We start from the raw sequence: 14,675 nt of genomic DNA, 5'->3' as shown, positions 1-14,675 counted from the left end.
GATCACTTAGAAATGTCCTTGTTTTTGAAAGAAAAGCACATTTTTTGTCCATTAAAATAACATCAAATGTATCAGAAATACAGTGTAGACATTGTTAATGTTGTAAATGACTATTGTAGCTGGAAACAGCAGATTCTTTATGGAATATCTACATAGGCGTACAGAGGCCCATTATCAGCAACCATCACACCTGTGTTCCAATGGCACGTTGTGTTTGCTAATCCAAGTTTATCAATTTAAAAGGTTAATTTATCATTAGAAAACCTTTTTGCAATTATGTTATCACAGCTGAAAACTGTTGTTCTGATTAAAGAAGCAATAAAACTGGCCTTCTTTAGACAAGTTGAGTATCTGGAACGTCAGCATTTGTGGGTTTGATTACAGGCTCAAAATGGCCAGAAACAAAGAACTTTCTTCTGAAACTTGTCAGTTTATTCTTGTTCTGAGAAATGAAGGCTATTCCATGCGAGAAATTGCCAAGAAACTGAATATCTCGTACAACGCTGTGTACTACTCCCTGCACAGAACAGTGCAAACTGGCTCTAACCAAAATCAAATCAAATCAAATCAAATCAAATTTTATTTGTCACATACACATGGTTAGCAGATGTTAATGCGAGTGTAGCGAAATGCTTGTGCTTCTAGTTCCGACAATGCAGTAATAACGAGCAAGTAATCTAACTAACAATTCCAAAAAAAACTACTGTCATACACAGTGTAAGGGGATAAAGAATATGTACATAAGGATATATGAATGAGTGATGGTACAGAGCAGCATAGGCAAGATACAGTAGATGATATCGAGTACAGTATATACATATGAGATAAGTATGTAAACCAAGTGGCATAGTTAAAGTGGCTAGTGATACATGTATTACATAAGGATGCAGTCGATGATATAGAGTACAGTATCAACGTATGCATATGAGATGAACAATGTAGGGTAAGTAACATTATATAAGGTAGCATTGTTTAAAGTGGCTAGTGATATATTTACATCATTTCCCATCGATTCCCATGATTAAAGTGGCTGGAGTAGAGTCAGTGTCATTGACAGTGTGTTGGCAGTAGCCACTCAATGTTAGTGGTGGCTGTTTAACAGTCTGATGGCCTTGAGATAGAAGCTGTTTTTCAGTCTCTCGGTCCCAGCTTTGATGCACCTGTACTGACCTCGCCTTCTGGATGGCAGCGGGGTGAACAGGCAGTGGCTCGGTGGTTGATGTCCTTGATGATCTTTATGGCCTTCCTGTAGCATCGGGTGGTGTAGGTGTCCTGGAGGGCAGGTAGTTTGCCCCCGGTGATGCGTTGTGCAGACCTCACTACCCTCTGGAGAGCCTTACGGTTGAGGGCGGTGCAGTTGCCATACCAGGCGGTGATACAGCCCGCCAGGATGCTCTCGATTGTGCATCTGTAGAAGTTTGTGAGTGCTTTTGGTGACAAGCCGAATTTCTTCAGCCTCCTGAGGTTGAAGAGGCGCTGCTGCGCCTTCCTCACGATGCTGTCTGTGTGAGTGGACCAATTCAGTTTGTCTGTGATGTGTATGCCGAGGAACTTAAAACTTGCTACCCTCTCCACTACTGTTCCATTGATGTGGATGGGGGTGTTCCCTCTGCTGTTTCCTGAAGTCCACAATCATCTCCTTAGTTTTGTTGACGTTGAGTGTGAGGTTATTTTCCTGACACCACACTCCGAGGGCCCTCACCTCCTCCCTGTAGGCCGTCTCGTCGTTGTTGGTAATCAAGCCTACCACTGTTGTGTCGTCCGCAAACTTGATGATTGAGTTGGAGGCGTGCATGGCCACGCAGTCGTGGGTGAACAGGGAGTACAGGAGAGGGCTCAGAACGCACCCTTGTGGGGCCCCAGTGTTGAGGATCAGCGGGGAGGAGATGTTGTTGCCTACCCTCACCACCTGGGGGCGTTCAGAATAGACCAGAATAGAAAGAGGAGTGGGAGGCCCCGGTGCACAACTGAGCAAGAAGACAAGTACATTAGCGTGTCTAGTTTGAGAAACAGCCGCCTCACAAGTCCTCAACTGGCAGCTGTATTAAATAGTACCCGCAAGACACCAGTCTCAACGTCAACAGTGAATAGGTGACTCTGGGATGCTGTTCTTCTAATGTACTTGTCCTCTTGCTCAATTTTCTAATGATCAATTAGCCTTTTAAAATGATAAACTTTGATTAGCTAACACAACGTGTCATTGGTTGCTGAGTGATGGTTGCTGATAATGGGCCTCTGTAAGCCTATGTAGATATTCCATAACAAATCAGCCGTTTCCAGCTACAATAGTCATTTACAACATTAACAATGTCTACACTATTTCTGATCAATTTGATGTTATTTTGATGGACAACAAAATGTGCTTTTCTTTAAAAAACAAGGACATTTCTAAGTGACCCCAAACTTTTGAACAGTAGTGTACATGTATCTACTGTTATTCTTGAGGTACAATGACAGTTAATGTGCCATAACCGAGCATCAATGATCTCACATTACTGTAGTGAGATACAAGCAGGAGCCACAGATGGATTTGGTACTGTAGATATGTGGTAGTGGTGGAGTAGGGGCCTGAGGGCACACAGTGTGTTGTGAAATATGTGAATGATTTGTAATGTTTTTAAAATTGTATAAACTGCCTTCATTTTGCTGGACCCCAGGAAAAGTAGCCTTGGCAGCAGCTAATGGGGATCCATAATAAATACAAAAACATACAAAATACAGAGATGCTGCTGGTCTAAACATAATGGCTACAGTGCAGACAGTTGAATCTGCCCTACATCTAATGAATAATCCATGACTCACTTTCTCTGTCTCTCGGTCTCTCCCTCTCTCTTTTGCTCTCTCTGTCTCTCTCTTGGTCTCTCTCTCTCTCTATCGCTCTGTCTCTCTCTCGCTCTATCTCTCTGTCTCTCTCTCGCGCTCTCTCTATGGTTCTCGCTCGGCCTCTCTCGCTCTCTCTCTATGGCTCTCGTGCGGTGTCTCTCTCTCTCGCTCTCACTGTCTCTCTCTTGGTCTCTCTCTATCGCTCTGTCTCTCTCTCTCGCTCAGTCTCGCTGTCTCTCTCTCACTCTATCATTCTGTCTCTCTCTCGCTCTCTCTATGGCTCTCACTCTGTCTCTCTCTCTCTCTCTGTCTCTCTTTCGCTATTTCTCTCTCTCGACTCTCTCTCAATCTCTCTGTCTGTCACTCTAGCTCTCTCTCTCTCTCTGTCTCTCACTCTGTCTCTCTCCTCTTTCTCCTGCCAAGTTCTGGTGTTGCTGTTTAAACTGAGCAGAAAGCCCACCACAGAGAGCTCATTGGGCCAGAGTTGTTCTCCCATTGTCTGGTACATGTATATGTATTGGAGACTAGAGAGGAGAAACTAACTGTCTGTCCAAAGCCTGCCTGGCACTGTGTACTGCCTGCTTCCCCCCAGGACCAGTGTTAGCAAAGCTCACTGACTGAAAGGATACATTGAATGGATGAAGTTTCAGTTTATAATTCTATGGTACTGTATTTGCCCTCTCCTTTCTGGCTATCTCTCGTTATTCTGCATGGGATTATGCCTGGTCCGGATGAAGTCTGTTTCCCTGTTTTACTTTGGTTTGTCTTCACACCCAGAGTCGTATGGGGACAGCCCGACACTAATGCAGTACCAGATGAGAAGGCAGTACAATACACCTCCAATGGCCCTCTCTGGGAATTACACTCACTCACACACAGATGGGGCCTTTCAGAACCACAGGCCTGGTGTGATCTTATCAAGACTCCTTCCTTACACAGTCACAGGAAAAGTCTCTATTAGGTGGAATCAACGATTTAGAGAAGGGAGGGAGGGAGGTAGCGAGGGAGGAGAGAGAGAGATTGAGAGGGAGGGAGAGAGATTAAGGAAGGGAGAGAGCGATAGGCGAGAGATTAAGGGAGGGAGAGAGATTAAGGAAGGAAGAGAGAGAGCGAAAGAGAGAGGGGGAGATGGGCCTGACAAGCAGCAAAGCTTTATCAGATCGTGGCCAGATTAGTGTGTAATGTGTAGAGTTCACCCTCTGGTCACCTCACCTGTGACTCCTCAACTCTGCTACCGGAATTCAATTTGAGATCAACAACAGGATAACAAGCTGGGGGATATTGGATTAGATCAGCAAAAGTTGGTTGTTGGGAGCCTGCCTGGCGCTTGTACTGTATGTGACAGATTCCCTGGCAATTATAGACAGGTCAGAACAGTACAGTACAGTAGCTGCCTCAGACAGAAATAGAGTATGACGTAGAACAAAAACACAATAGCCCTAACATGAGCCTCTGAAACATTGTCCATGAGCTTAATGGTGTCCCACTCTATATTTTGTTTGTCTATTTTATTGACATGTCTTGTTTCTTTCCTGTTGATTTTTTGGGGGACATGGATATGGTTTTTGCCCCCGTGTCCAACCACAGCCAGCTCACAGCCAGCTCACAGCTAGTTCAGAGCCAGTCCACAGCCAATCATGGAAAAGGATGTCGGTTCCCTGTGTGTATAGGGAGGGGGGGGGGGTGAAACAACCCCACAGCCCCTCCACTCTGTGTATGTCAGGGAGCATTAAAAAAGAAACACGTTAAATGCTGACTATTTCACAGATTTGCTGACCAGTTTATCACCTCCTCCCTTTTTCCCTACCACCATCAGTGTTCCCTCCATCATTACCATGTCCCTGGCTAAGAGGATGTGGTAGTGTTCCCTCCATCATTACCATGTCCCTGGCTAAGAGGATGTGGTAGTGTTCCCTCCATCATTACCATGTCCCTGGATTAGAGGATGTGGTAGTGTTCCCTCCATCATTACCATGTCCCTGGATTAGAGGATGTGGTAGTGTTCCCTCCATCATTACCATGTCCCTGGCTAAGAGGATGTGGTAGTGTTCCCTCCATCATTACCATGTCCCTGGCTAAGAGGATGTGGTAGTGTTCCCTCCATCATTACCATGTCCCTGGATTAGAGGATGTGGTAGTGTTCCCTCCATCATTACCATGTCCCTGGATTAGAGGATGTGGTAGTGTTCCCTCCATCATTACCATGTCCCTGGATTAGAGGATGTGGTAGTGTTCCCTCCATCATTACCATGCCCCTGGCTAAGAGGATGTGGTAGTGTTCCCTCAATCATTACCATGTCCCTGGATTAGAGGATGTGGTAGTGTTCCCTCCATCATTACCATTCCCTGGCTAAGAGGATGTGGTAGTGTTCCCTCCATCATTACCATTCCCTGGCTAAGAGGATGTGGTAGTGTTCCCTCCATCATTACCAGGTCCCTGGATTAGAGGATGTGGTAGTGTTCCCTCCATCATTACCATGCCCCTGGCTAAGAGGATGTGGTAGTGTTCCCTCAATCATTACCATGTCCCTGGATTAGAGGATGTGGTAGTGTTCCCTCCATCATTACCATTCCCTGGCTAAGAGGATGTGGTAGTGTTCCCTCCATCATTACCATTCCCTGGCTAAGAGGATGTGGTAGTGTTCCCTCCATCATTACCACCCCTGGCTAAGAGGATGTGGTAGGTCCCTGGATCATTACCATTCCCTGGCTAGAGGATGTGGTAGTGTTCCCTCCATCATTACCATGTCCCTGGATTAGAGGATGTGGTAGTGTTCCCTCCATCATTACCATGTCCCTGGATTAGAGGATGTGGTAGTGTTCCCTCCATCATTACCATTCCCCTGGCTAAGAGGATGTGGTAGTGTTCCCTCCATCATTACCATTCCCCCTGGCTAAGAGGATGTGGTAGTGTTCCCTCCATCATTACCATGTCCCTGGCTAAGAGGATGTGGTAGTGTTCCCTCCATCATTACCATGTCCCTGGCTAAGAGGATGTGGTAGTGTTCCCTCCATCATTACCATGTCCCTGGCTAAGAGGATGTGGTAGTGTTCCCTCCATCATTACATCATGCCCCTGGCTAAGAGGATGTGGTAGTGTTCCCTCCATCATTACCATGTCCCTGGATTAGAGGATGTGGTAGTGTTCCCTCCATCATTACCATGCCCCTGGCTTAGAGGATGTGGTAGTGTTCCCTCCATCATTACCATGTCCCTGGATTAGAGGATGTGGTAGTGTTCCCTCCATCATTACCATGTCCCTGGCTAAGAGGATGTGGTAGTGTTCCCTCCATCATTACCATGTCCCTGGATTAGAGGATGTGGTAGTGTTCCCTCCATCATTACCATGTCCCTGGATTAGAGGATGTGGTAGTGTTCCCTCCATCATTACCATTCCCCTGGCTAAGAGGATGTGGTAGTGTTCCCTCCATCATTACCATGCCCCTGGCTAAGAGGATGTGGTAGTGTTCCCTCCATCATTACCATTCCCCTGGCTAAGAGGATGTGGTAGTGTTCCCTCCATCATTACCATGTCCCTGGATTAGAGGATGTGGTAGTGTTCCCTCCATCATTACCATGTCCCTGGATTAGAGGATGTGGTAGTGTTCCCTCCATCATTACCATGTCCCTGGATTAGAGGATGTGGTAGTGTTCCCTCCATCATTACCATGTCCCTGGATTAGAGGATGTCCCTGGTAGTGTTCCCTCCATCATTACCATGTCCCTGGATTAGAGGATGTGGTAGTGTTCCCTCCATCATTACCATGTCCCTGGCTTAGAGGATGTGGTAGTGTTCCATCTCCATCATTATCATGTCCCTGGATTAGAGGATGTGGTAGTGTTCCCTCCATCATTACCATGTCCCTGGATTAGAGGATGTGGTAGTGTTCCCTCCATCATTACCATGTCCCTGGATTAGAGGATGTGGTAGTGTTCCCTCCATCATTACCATGTCCCTGGATTAGAGGATGTGGTAGTGTTCCCTCCATCATTACCATGTCCCTGGATTAGAGGATGTGGTAGTGTTCCCTCCATCATTACCATGTCCCTGGATTAGAGGATGTGGTAGTGTTCCCTCCATCATTACCATGTCCCTGGATTAGAGGATGTGGTAGTGTTCCCTCCATCATTACCATGTCCCTGGATTAGAGGATGTGGTAGTGTTCCCTCCATCATTACCATGTCCCTGGATTAGAGGATGTGGTAGTGTTCCCTCCATCATTACCATGTCCCTGGATTAGAGGATGTGGTAGTGTTCCCTCCATCATTACCATGTCCCTGGATTAGAGGATGTGGTAGTGTTCCCTCCATCATTACCATGTCCCTGGATTAGAGGATGTGGTAGCGTGCGATAAAAGGCCTTGTTTATCAAAGTTTGTTTTTCTATTTATTCCACCGTTTCAAAATCCCAAAATCTGCATGAATATTTCGTCTCCGGGTAAAATTTGGCTCAACTCCTGAGACATAAATCCTATACATACCCACCCCCCACCCTGCCACCCCCTAAACCCAGCATATTAGAGTCAGAACGCCAACCTCTGCAAAATGTCTGCTTCGGTGTGTTTCTTTGTATCGGGTAATATGTACATAATGTATGTGTGCGCATTGATATAGCAACTGTGGATGGCTACATCAACGCTGGGTTAAGGGTTAAAGCTAGTTTGACAATGGGTCGGCTCTGTCTCTCTCTTCTCCCGTGCGTGTCTCATTATAATTCGCTGGGTTATAACTCCTCTCCTTTCTGCTATGTTTTCCTCTTTCATTTATTCATCCCTCCATCCTTTCCCCACTCCTCTCCCTCTGCCCACCTGTTCGTGTGTGATGGGGATGAGGCGTTGCTTGGACAGCTCTCTCAGGGTGCTCACGTCTGTCCTCATGTCCAGCTTACAACCCACCAGAACCACCTTGGCATTGGGACAGAACTCCTGGGTCTCCCCCTGCCACTGTGGGATGGACACACAGACAGGAGCATGTTAACAAGGACACATAAAGAGAGAGGCAGACAGGCAGACATACAGACAGGAGCATGTTAACAAGGACACATAAAGAGAGAGGCAGACAGGCAGACATACAGACAGGCAGACATACAGACAGGCAGACATACAGACAGGCAGACATACAGACAGGAGCATGTTAACAAGGACACATAAAGAGATAGACAGGCAGACATACAGACAGGCAGACATACAGAGGCAGACATACAGACAGGCAGACATACAGACAGGCAGACATACAGGCAGACATACAGCAGGCAGACATACAGACAGGCAGACATACAGGCAGGCAGACATACAGACAGGCAGACATACAGGCAGGCAGACATACAGGCAGACAGGGCAGACATACAGACAGGCAGACATACAGACAGGCAGACATACAGGCAGGCAGACATACAGACAGGCAGACATACAGACAGGCAGACATACAGACAGGCAGACATACAGACAGGCAGACAGGCAGACATACAGACAGGCAGACATACAGACAGGCAGACATACAGACAGGCAGACATACAGACAGGCAGACATACAGACAGGCAGACATACAGACAGGCAGACATACAGACAGGCAGACATACAGACAGGCAGACATACAGACAGGAAGAGGTAAACGAAGAAACAGAAAGAGAGAGGTAGACAGACAGTTCAAACCTAATACAAATACAGTACATGTCAAATACTAGAGCTCTCATTTATTTAGTTTTTTTCCGTTACAATTAGGAAACCAACAGAATAGTTACAAAAGTGCAAATTCCAAGCCAATTCAAGCACACCTCAATTGGACCGAGGTCAGTATTTGATCCAGGTCTGGGACAGACAGACAGACAGACAGACAGACAGACAGACAGACAGAAAGAAAGAAAGAAAGAAAGAAAGAAAGAAAGAAAGAAAGAAAGAAAGAAAGAAAGAAAGAAAGAAAGAAAGAAAGAAAGAAAGAAAGAGCATCAGTAAATAGCCAGCAGCGCTCATCAGTCACCTCACCAGCAGGACATTCCGATGAAAACAGTGTAATGACTCCACACAGAGGACCTTTACATTCTCTGGCCCAAACTACCCTGGCCTGCGACCCCCAGGACTCTACCCAGGCCACTTAGCTCATAGAGGAAGAGGGTTGACCCTGGCCCCTGTTAAGCAAAAGAGGATGAACCGTTTCTTTGTCTCACCTAAATCTCTCTGTAATAGACATTAGGTTATCTCATTAGTCTAAATTCATGTAAATGAATGACTTTGCTTCCGTGGTCTCCCTGTGAGACTTCTGTTCTGTTCCCTGTGTATTTGTGTGAGTCTCCCAATATAGCTTCACGCAGTTAGATGAATACGCAGATCTATGATTAGACCTCAAAGGAATCTATCATTTCACAATAATAGGGAAGCTGTTTCAATGAGCTCCCCATTAAATCAGTGCTCTAAATTCTCTTTGCCAATTGAGTGGTTTAGATGAGACTTACCAATCCAATAGAAATGGAGGAGAGAGATTTCTGTGTGATATAATACAATGAGATTAATTTAATTTCTTTCTACACGCTGGCTTGAGTCAATAGAGCTATTTTAGGTAGAGTACAGAACAGAAAACCCTGTGCAGTCCAGTTGAAACAACACACTGTGAGATTAAATGTCATCGTTCAGGCTTCAGCTGGAAAATAAATTCTGCCTCCCTTCTGCCACACAAATACCAAATAACACCCCCCCTCCCCAAAACACCCACCATGTCTGAATTCAACCAGGAGCCACATGCAGAATGCAGGGGTGTGCAGCCATCCGTCAAGAGTTAAACAACCTTTGACCCCCCCATGCTCCACCCCCATCTCTTCTATACCATCCAACCACATTGCACCCCCATTCTCAATCCCCTCCCGCTCCTGTCATCTGATGACCTTGGTGACAGGCAAGGTCACAGAGGTCAAGAGTCTAATTTGAGATGGTGATTGGGCAACAGGTTTCCATTCGCACCCAGGTTTTAAAAATTAATGGAGCCACAGCTAGGGGTCAAGGGGTCATGGCCACCCCCTACCAAAGGGATTCATGGGAAAACCACAAGCCATGTCGACAGACGGGGGCACGGAACTCTGAGACTGAGACGGGTGGGTAGAACCAAGGTGTCGTGTGGGTTAGCTCTACAGAGCCTGTGGGTGGGGCGTGTTTTACCAGCTCCCCTCAGACCACTAAACACGTCAACAGAGCCGCCGTGGGAATGTCTTTTACAAGGTCCTGAGCTCACAGGAGGAGACCTTCAAAGAGACGCACCACACATGGCCTCAAGATGGAGGACTACTGAGAGACCGCTGAGGGCCAGCGAGACTGGTTTACATGACACAAACACACACACACACACACACACACTGTTTTAAATGTGTAATGTAACAAATTTACTGACGCACACAAACTCTCTCAAGAGAATAGCTGTAAAACATTCCCATGACCACGTCACCACCCCACCTCCACACCTTACCACACTCTGCCTGGTTCCCTTCCCAAGCCCAGTATCAACATATCACACCCAAAAGCCACGGTAAAAACGTTAACTCTCAGCATCTGTCCTGGCTTCTCACTTAATATGAAAGTCCCATAAATGCCCAGATTCACATAAATACTCTGTCTCCTTAAACAGCTGCTCTTTGAATGGTTGTTGCAAAGCTAATCTGCCATTGCTGGAGCTCCACTTCAAATCCCACCCAAACCAGGCTCCAGGGCCTCCTCTCATTCTCCAGTCTGACCTCTCATTCCAATAGGGGTCAAGGGGTCAAGTAGCCCTGCTGGTTTCATGGGGATAAAGGGGGGTAGCTCTTACCCCCATTGTGACATTATTCTATTGTTGACGGGTCAGAATGTGTGCTGGCTATAGATAGCATGGGAACTCTATATGAGAAGGGGAGGCAGAGCAGTTTGGATGAGAATGTTAATAGAGGACGTTCTCTAATGGCAGGGCATGTTGTTTACATACCCTGGTTGTGAGGAGGAGGAAGAGGAAGGGGGGGGGTTGGAGGAGGAAGGTGAGGGAAAGGAGGTTGAGGAGGAGGAAGATACCGACCTTCTTCAGAACACTGTCCAGAGTCTCTGGGCGACTGATGTCAAAGCAGATGAGCACAGCGTCTGAGTCAGGATAGGCCAACGGCCGCACGTTGTCATAATACGAGGAACCTGCGGACACACAGACACGCATACAGTTAGACCCAGTCAGTACACTAGACACTTTATGTAAGGTCCCTTTACCTCATTCAACCCACATGATTCTAATAGATTGTGAACGCTTGGCAGCCTCTGTACACCCTGGAGGACGAAGCTGTTTAACAAATGGGCATTAACATACTGTACACTTAACCATTCCAGCAGGGAGTATCACAGCTTCACAGCACACACACTCTCTGCTGACGCACACACCTGTTGATATAAACAGCTGTGGGCAGATGGGAGAGTATCCTTAGTCTGTGACCCTCCCCCAGTTTAAGAGGCAGTAGGGGGTAGGGAGGGGCATTGTGATAAGCACACACACACATGAACTGTAGTTGGCAGAGGAGCTAGGTCCCTTTCCACATACTACATCCCTATCCCAAATGACAATGGTCACAGGTACAAAGGGCAAAGCACTTTCTCACTCTCACTTTCTCTGCCGCTCCTGAGATTTCTCTCACTCACACACACACACACACACACACACACACACACACACACACACACACACACACACACACACACACACACACACACACACACACACACACACACACACACACACACCCCCCCCTCTCCTCTCTCCATTCTCCCTCTCTCTCCTCTCCCCATCCCCTCTCTCCTCTCCATTCCCCTCTCTCCTCTCTCCCTTCCCCCTCTCTCTCCTCTCCCCATCCCCTCTCTCCTCTCTCCATTCCCCCTCTCTCTCTCCTCTCCCCATCCCCTCTCTCCTCTTTCCATTCCCCTCTCTCCTCTCTCCATTCCCCCTCTCTCTCCTCTCCCCATCCCCTCTCTCCTCTCTCCATTCCCCCTCTCTCTCCTCTCCCCATCCCCTCTCTCCTCTTTCCATTCCCCTCTCTCCTCTCTCCATTCCCCCTCTCTCTCCTCTCCCCATCCCCTCTCTCCTCTTTCCATTCCCCTCTCTCCTCTCTCCATTCCCCCTCTCTCTCCTCTCCCCATCCCCTCTCTCCTCTCTCCATTCCCCTACTGCTCTCATTAGGAGGCTTGTAAAACTCCCTGGGCTCTGAGGGATCCTTGCTGGGGATGTGGCCGTGGGTTCCTTCCTGCCTCCCCTGAGATATAGGCAACACAAGCCTACATCCCTCTAGAGCATGGGAACAGAAACTTGTTGGAATGGACACAAGGAATCTGACTCTGCTATCGCTTTTATTAGGAGATAGACTGACGAGAGAGAGAGAGAGAGAGAGAGAGAGAGAGAGAGAGAGAGAGAGAGAATATCAAACAGGGGAGAATAAAGACGTAGACTAGATTTTAACCTGAAATGTCAACTGAAATGCCACCAAGTTAGAGCAGTAGAAGCCTATACAAACAGCCTGTACTTGATGTCTGGCATGTAGAGTAGAGTGATGTAGACATTGTTACTGTACATGGCCTCACATAATGCCATGGCAGGCCGTTGAACAGGCACAGACTTGCTGTGCCAGTGAATTGGGATGGGCACAATGGTAGTTGCGCCTGTTTTAGCAGTGCTATGTTCTCTTTGTTTGTGGTGGAATGAGGCCTGCACAATGGCTGCACGCGGTGCATAACCCTAAACATTCAGCCTCCCTGCCCTGACCTGAGCCATCCCCTCACTGGACAATGCAACAGGGCCCCTGTCCTAAAGGGTCAAAGGCTGTTACCCTTCAGTGAGAGAGAATGTGCATGTGCGAGGGGTGGCCTTTGTATGCTTGAGATTGCGAGTGCACAGGAAGGAAGCTTTACAAATGTCTTTTTCATTTAGCCATTGAGAAGTTTGTTAGACGTTCATTCATTTGGCTTCTGCAGCCAGAGCTCACTCTTCCTGTTTCTCCTGCCCTGCTGTTCAACAGAGCAACAGAGTAACACAGAACAGAGTGACATCTCAAATACAAACAGTGGGGTCCCAGACAGAGCCAGGGATTGTATCTCAGAGAAGAAGCAGTCCTCCCAGCAGCAGGAAGTCAGTCATTAGGAAACCATCACATGGACAGCAGGTCCACCACTCAGCAGTGTATCAAACAATGCAGGGCCCTGATTGGTCACAAGGTATTGTAATGCCAAAGGTGATCTTTAGTATGTATCACATCACAACAGGCCTGCAGTGAGGGGAGAGGGGGGGACTGTGTTAGGGGAGAGGAGAGAGGGAGGGACTGTGTGAGGGGTGAGGAGAGAGGGAAGGAATGTGTGAGGGGTGAGGAGGAGAGGGAGGGAGTGTGTGAGGGGTGAGGAGAGAGGAGAGAGGGAGTGTGTGAGGGGTGAGGAGAGAGGGAGGGAGTGTGTGAGGGGTGAGGAGAGAGGGAGGGAGTGTGTGAGGGGAGAGGAGAGAGGGAAGGAGTGTGTGAGGGGTGAGGAGGAGAGGGAGGGAGTGTGTGGGGGTGAGGAGAGAGGGAGGGAGTGTGTGAGGGGTGAGGAGAGAGGGAGGGAGTGTGTGAGGGGTGAGGAGGAGAGGGAGGGAGTGTGTGAGGGGTGAGGAGGAGAGGGAGGGAGTGTGTGAGGGGTGAGGAGAGAGGGAGGGAGTGTGTGAGGGGTGAGGAGGAGAGGGAGGGAGTGTGTGAGGGGTGAGGAGAGAGGGAGGGAGTGTGTGAGGGGTGAGGAGAGAGGGAGGGAGTGTGTGAGGGGTGAGGAGAGAGGGAGGGAGTGTGTGAGGGGTGAGGAGAGAGGGAGGGAGTGTGTGAGGGGTGAGGGAGGAGAGGGAGGGAGTGTGTGAGGGGTGAGGAGGAGAGGGAGGGAGTGTGTGAGGGGTGAGGAGAGAGGGAGGGAGTGTGTGAGGGGTGAGGAGGGAGGGAGGGAGTGTGTGAGGGGTGAGGAGAGAGGGAGGGAGTGTGTGAGGGGTGAGGAGGGAGGGAGGGAGTGTGTGAGGGGTGAGGAGGAGAGGGAGGGAGTGTGTGAGGGGTGAGGAGAGAGGGAGGGAGTGTGTGAGGGGTGAGGAGAGAGGGAGGGAGTGTGTGAGGGGGTGAGGAGGGAGGGAGGGAGGGAGTGTGTGAGGGGAGAGGAGAGAGGGAGGGAGTATGTGAGGGGTGAGGAGAGAGGGAGGGAGTGTGAGGGGGTGAGGAGAGAGGGAGGGAGTGTGTGAGGGGTGAGGAGGAGAGGAGGGAGTGTGTGAGGGGTGAGGAGGAGAGGGAGGGAGTGTGTGAGGGGTGAGGAGGAGAGGGAGGGAGTGTGTGAGGGGTGAGGAGGAGAGGGAGGGAGTGTGTGAGGGGTGAGGAGGAGAGGGAGGGAGTGTGTGAGGGGTGAGGAGGAGAGGGAGGGAGTGTGTGAGGGGTGAGGAGGAGAGGGAGGGAGTGTGTGAGGGGTGAGGAGGAGAGGGAGGGAGTGTGTGAGGGGTGAGGAGGAGAGGGAGGGAGTGTGTGAGGGGTGAGGAGGAGGGAGGGAGTGTGTGATGGGTGAGGAGGAGAGGGAGGGAGTGTGTGAGGGGTGAGGAGGAGAGGGAGGGAGTGTGTGAGGGGTGAGGAGAGAGGGAGGGAGTGTGTGAGGGGTGAGGAGGAGAGGGAGGGAGTGTGTGAGGGGTGAGGAGGAGAGGGAGGGAGTGTGTGAGGGGTGAGGAGAGAGGGAGGGAGTGTGTGAGGGGTGAGGAGAGAGGGAGGGAGTGTGAGGGTGAGGAGGAGAGGGAGGGAGTGTGTGAGGGGTGAGGAGGAGAGGGAGGGAGTGTGTGAGGGGTGAGGAGAGAGGGAGGGAGTGTGTGAGGGGTGAGGAGAGAGGGAG

At 49.0% G+C, this 14,675-nt stretch overlaps 1 protein-coding gene across 1 annotated transcript in view; it reads right to left on the bottom strand.

Annotated features, from left to right (window-relative positions):
* The window catches only part of rnd2 (Rho family GTPase 2), a 37,417-nt gene that overhangs the window by 2,009 nt on the left and 20,733 nt on the right, over positions 1-14,675 (bottom strand). The window contains exons 3-4 of the mRNA XM_042327381.1: positions 10,852-10,961; positions 7,632-7,766 (exon numbers count right to left, since the gene is read on the bottom strand). Coding sequence (XP_042183315.1) covers positions 7,632-7,766; positions 10,852-10,961 — 245 coding nt within the window. The remainder of the gene's footprint in view (positions 1-7,631; positions 7,767-10,851; positions 10,962-14,675) is intronic.

This window comes from Oncorhynchus tshawytscha, linkage group LG09 (genome assembly GCF_018296145.1).
Source record: "Oncorhynchus tshawytscha isolate Ot180627B linkage group LG09, Otsh_v2.0, whole genome shotgun sequence".
In the NCBI taxonomy this organism is placed as follows: Eukaryota; Metazoa; Chordata; class Actinopteri; order Salmoniformes; family Salmonidae; genus Oncorhynchus; species Oncorhynchus tshawytscha.
The sequence above is the reverse complement of the archived record's forward strand: the minus strand, read 5'-3'. Positions and strand labels throughout refer to the sequence as shown.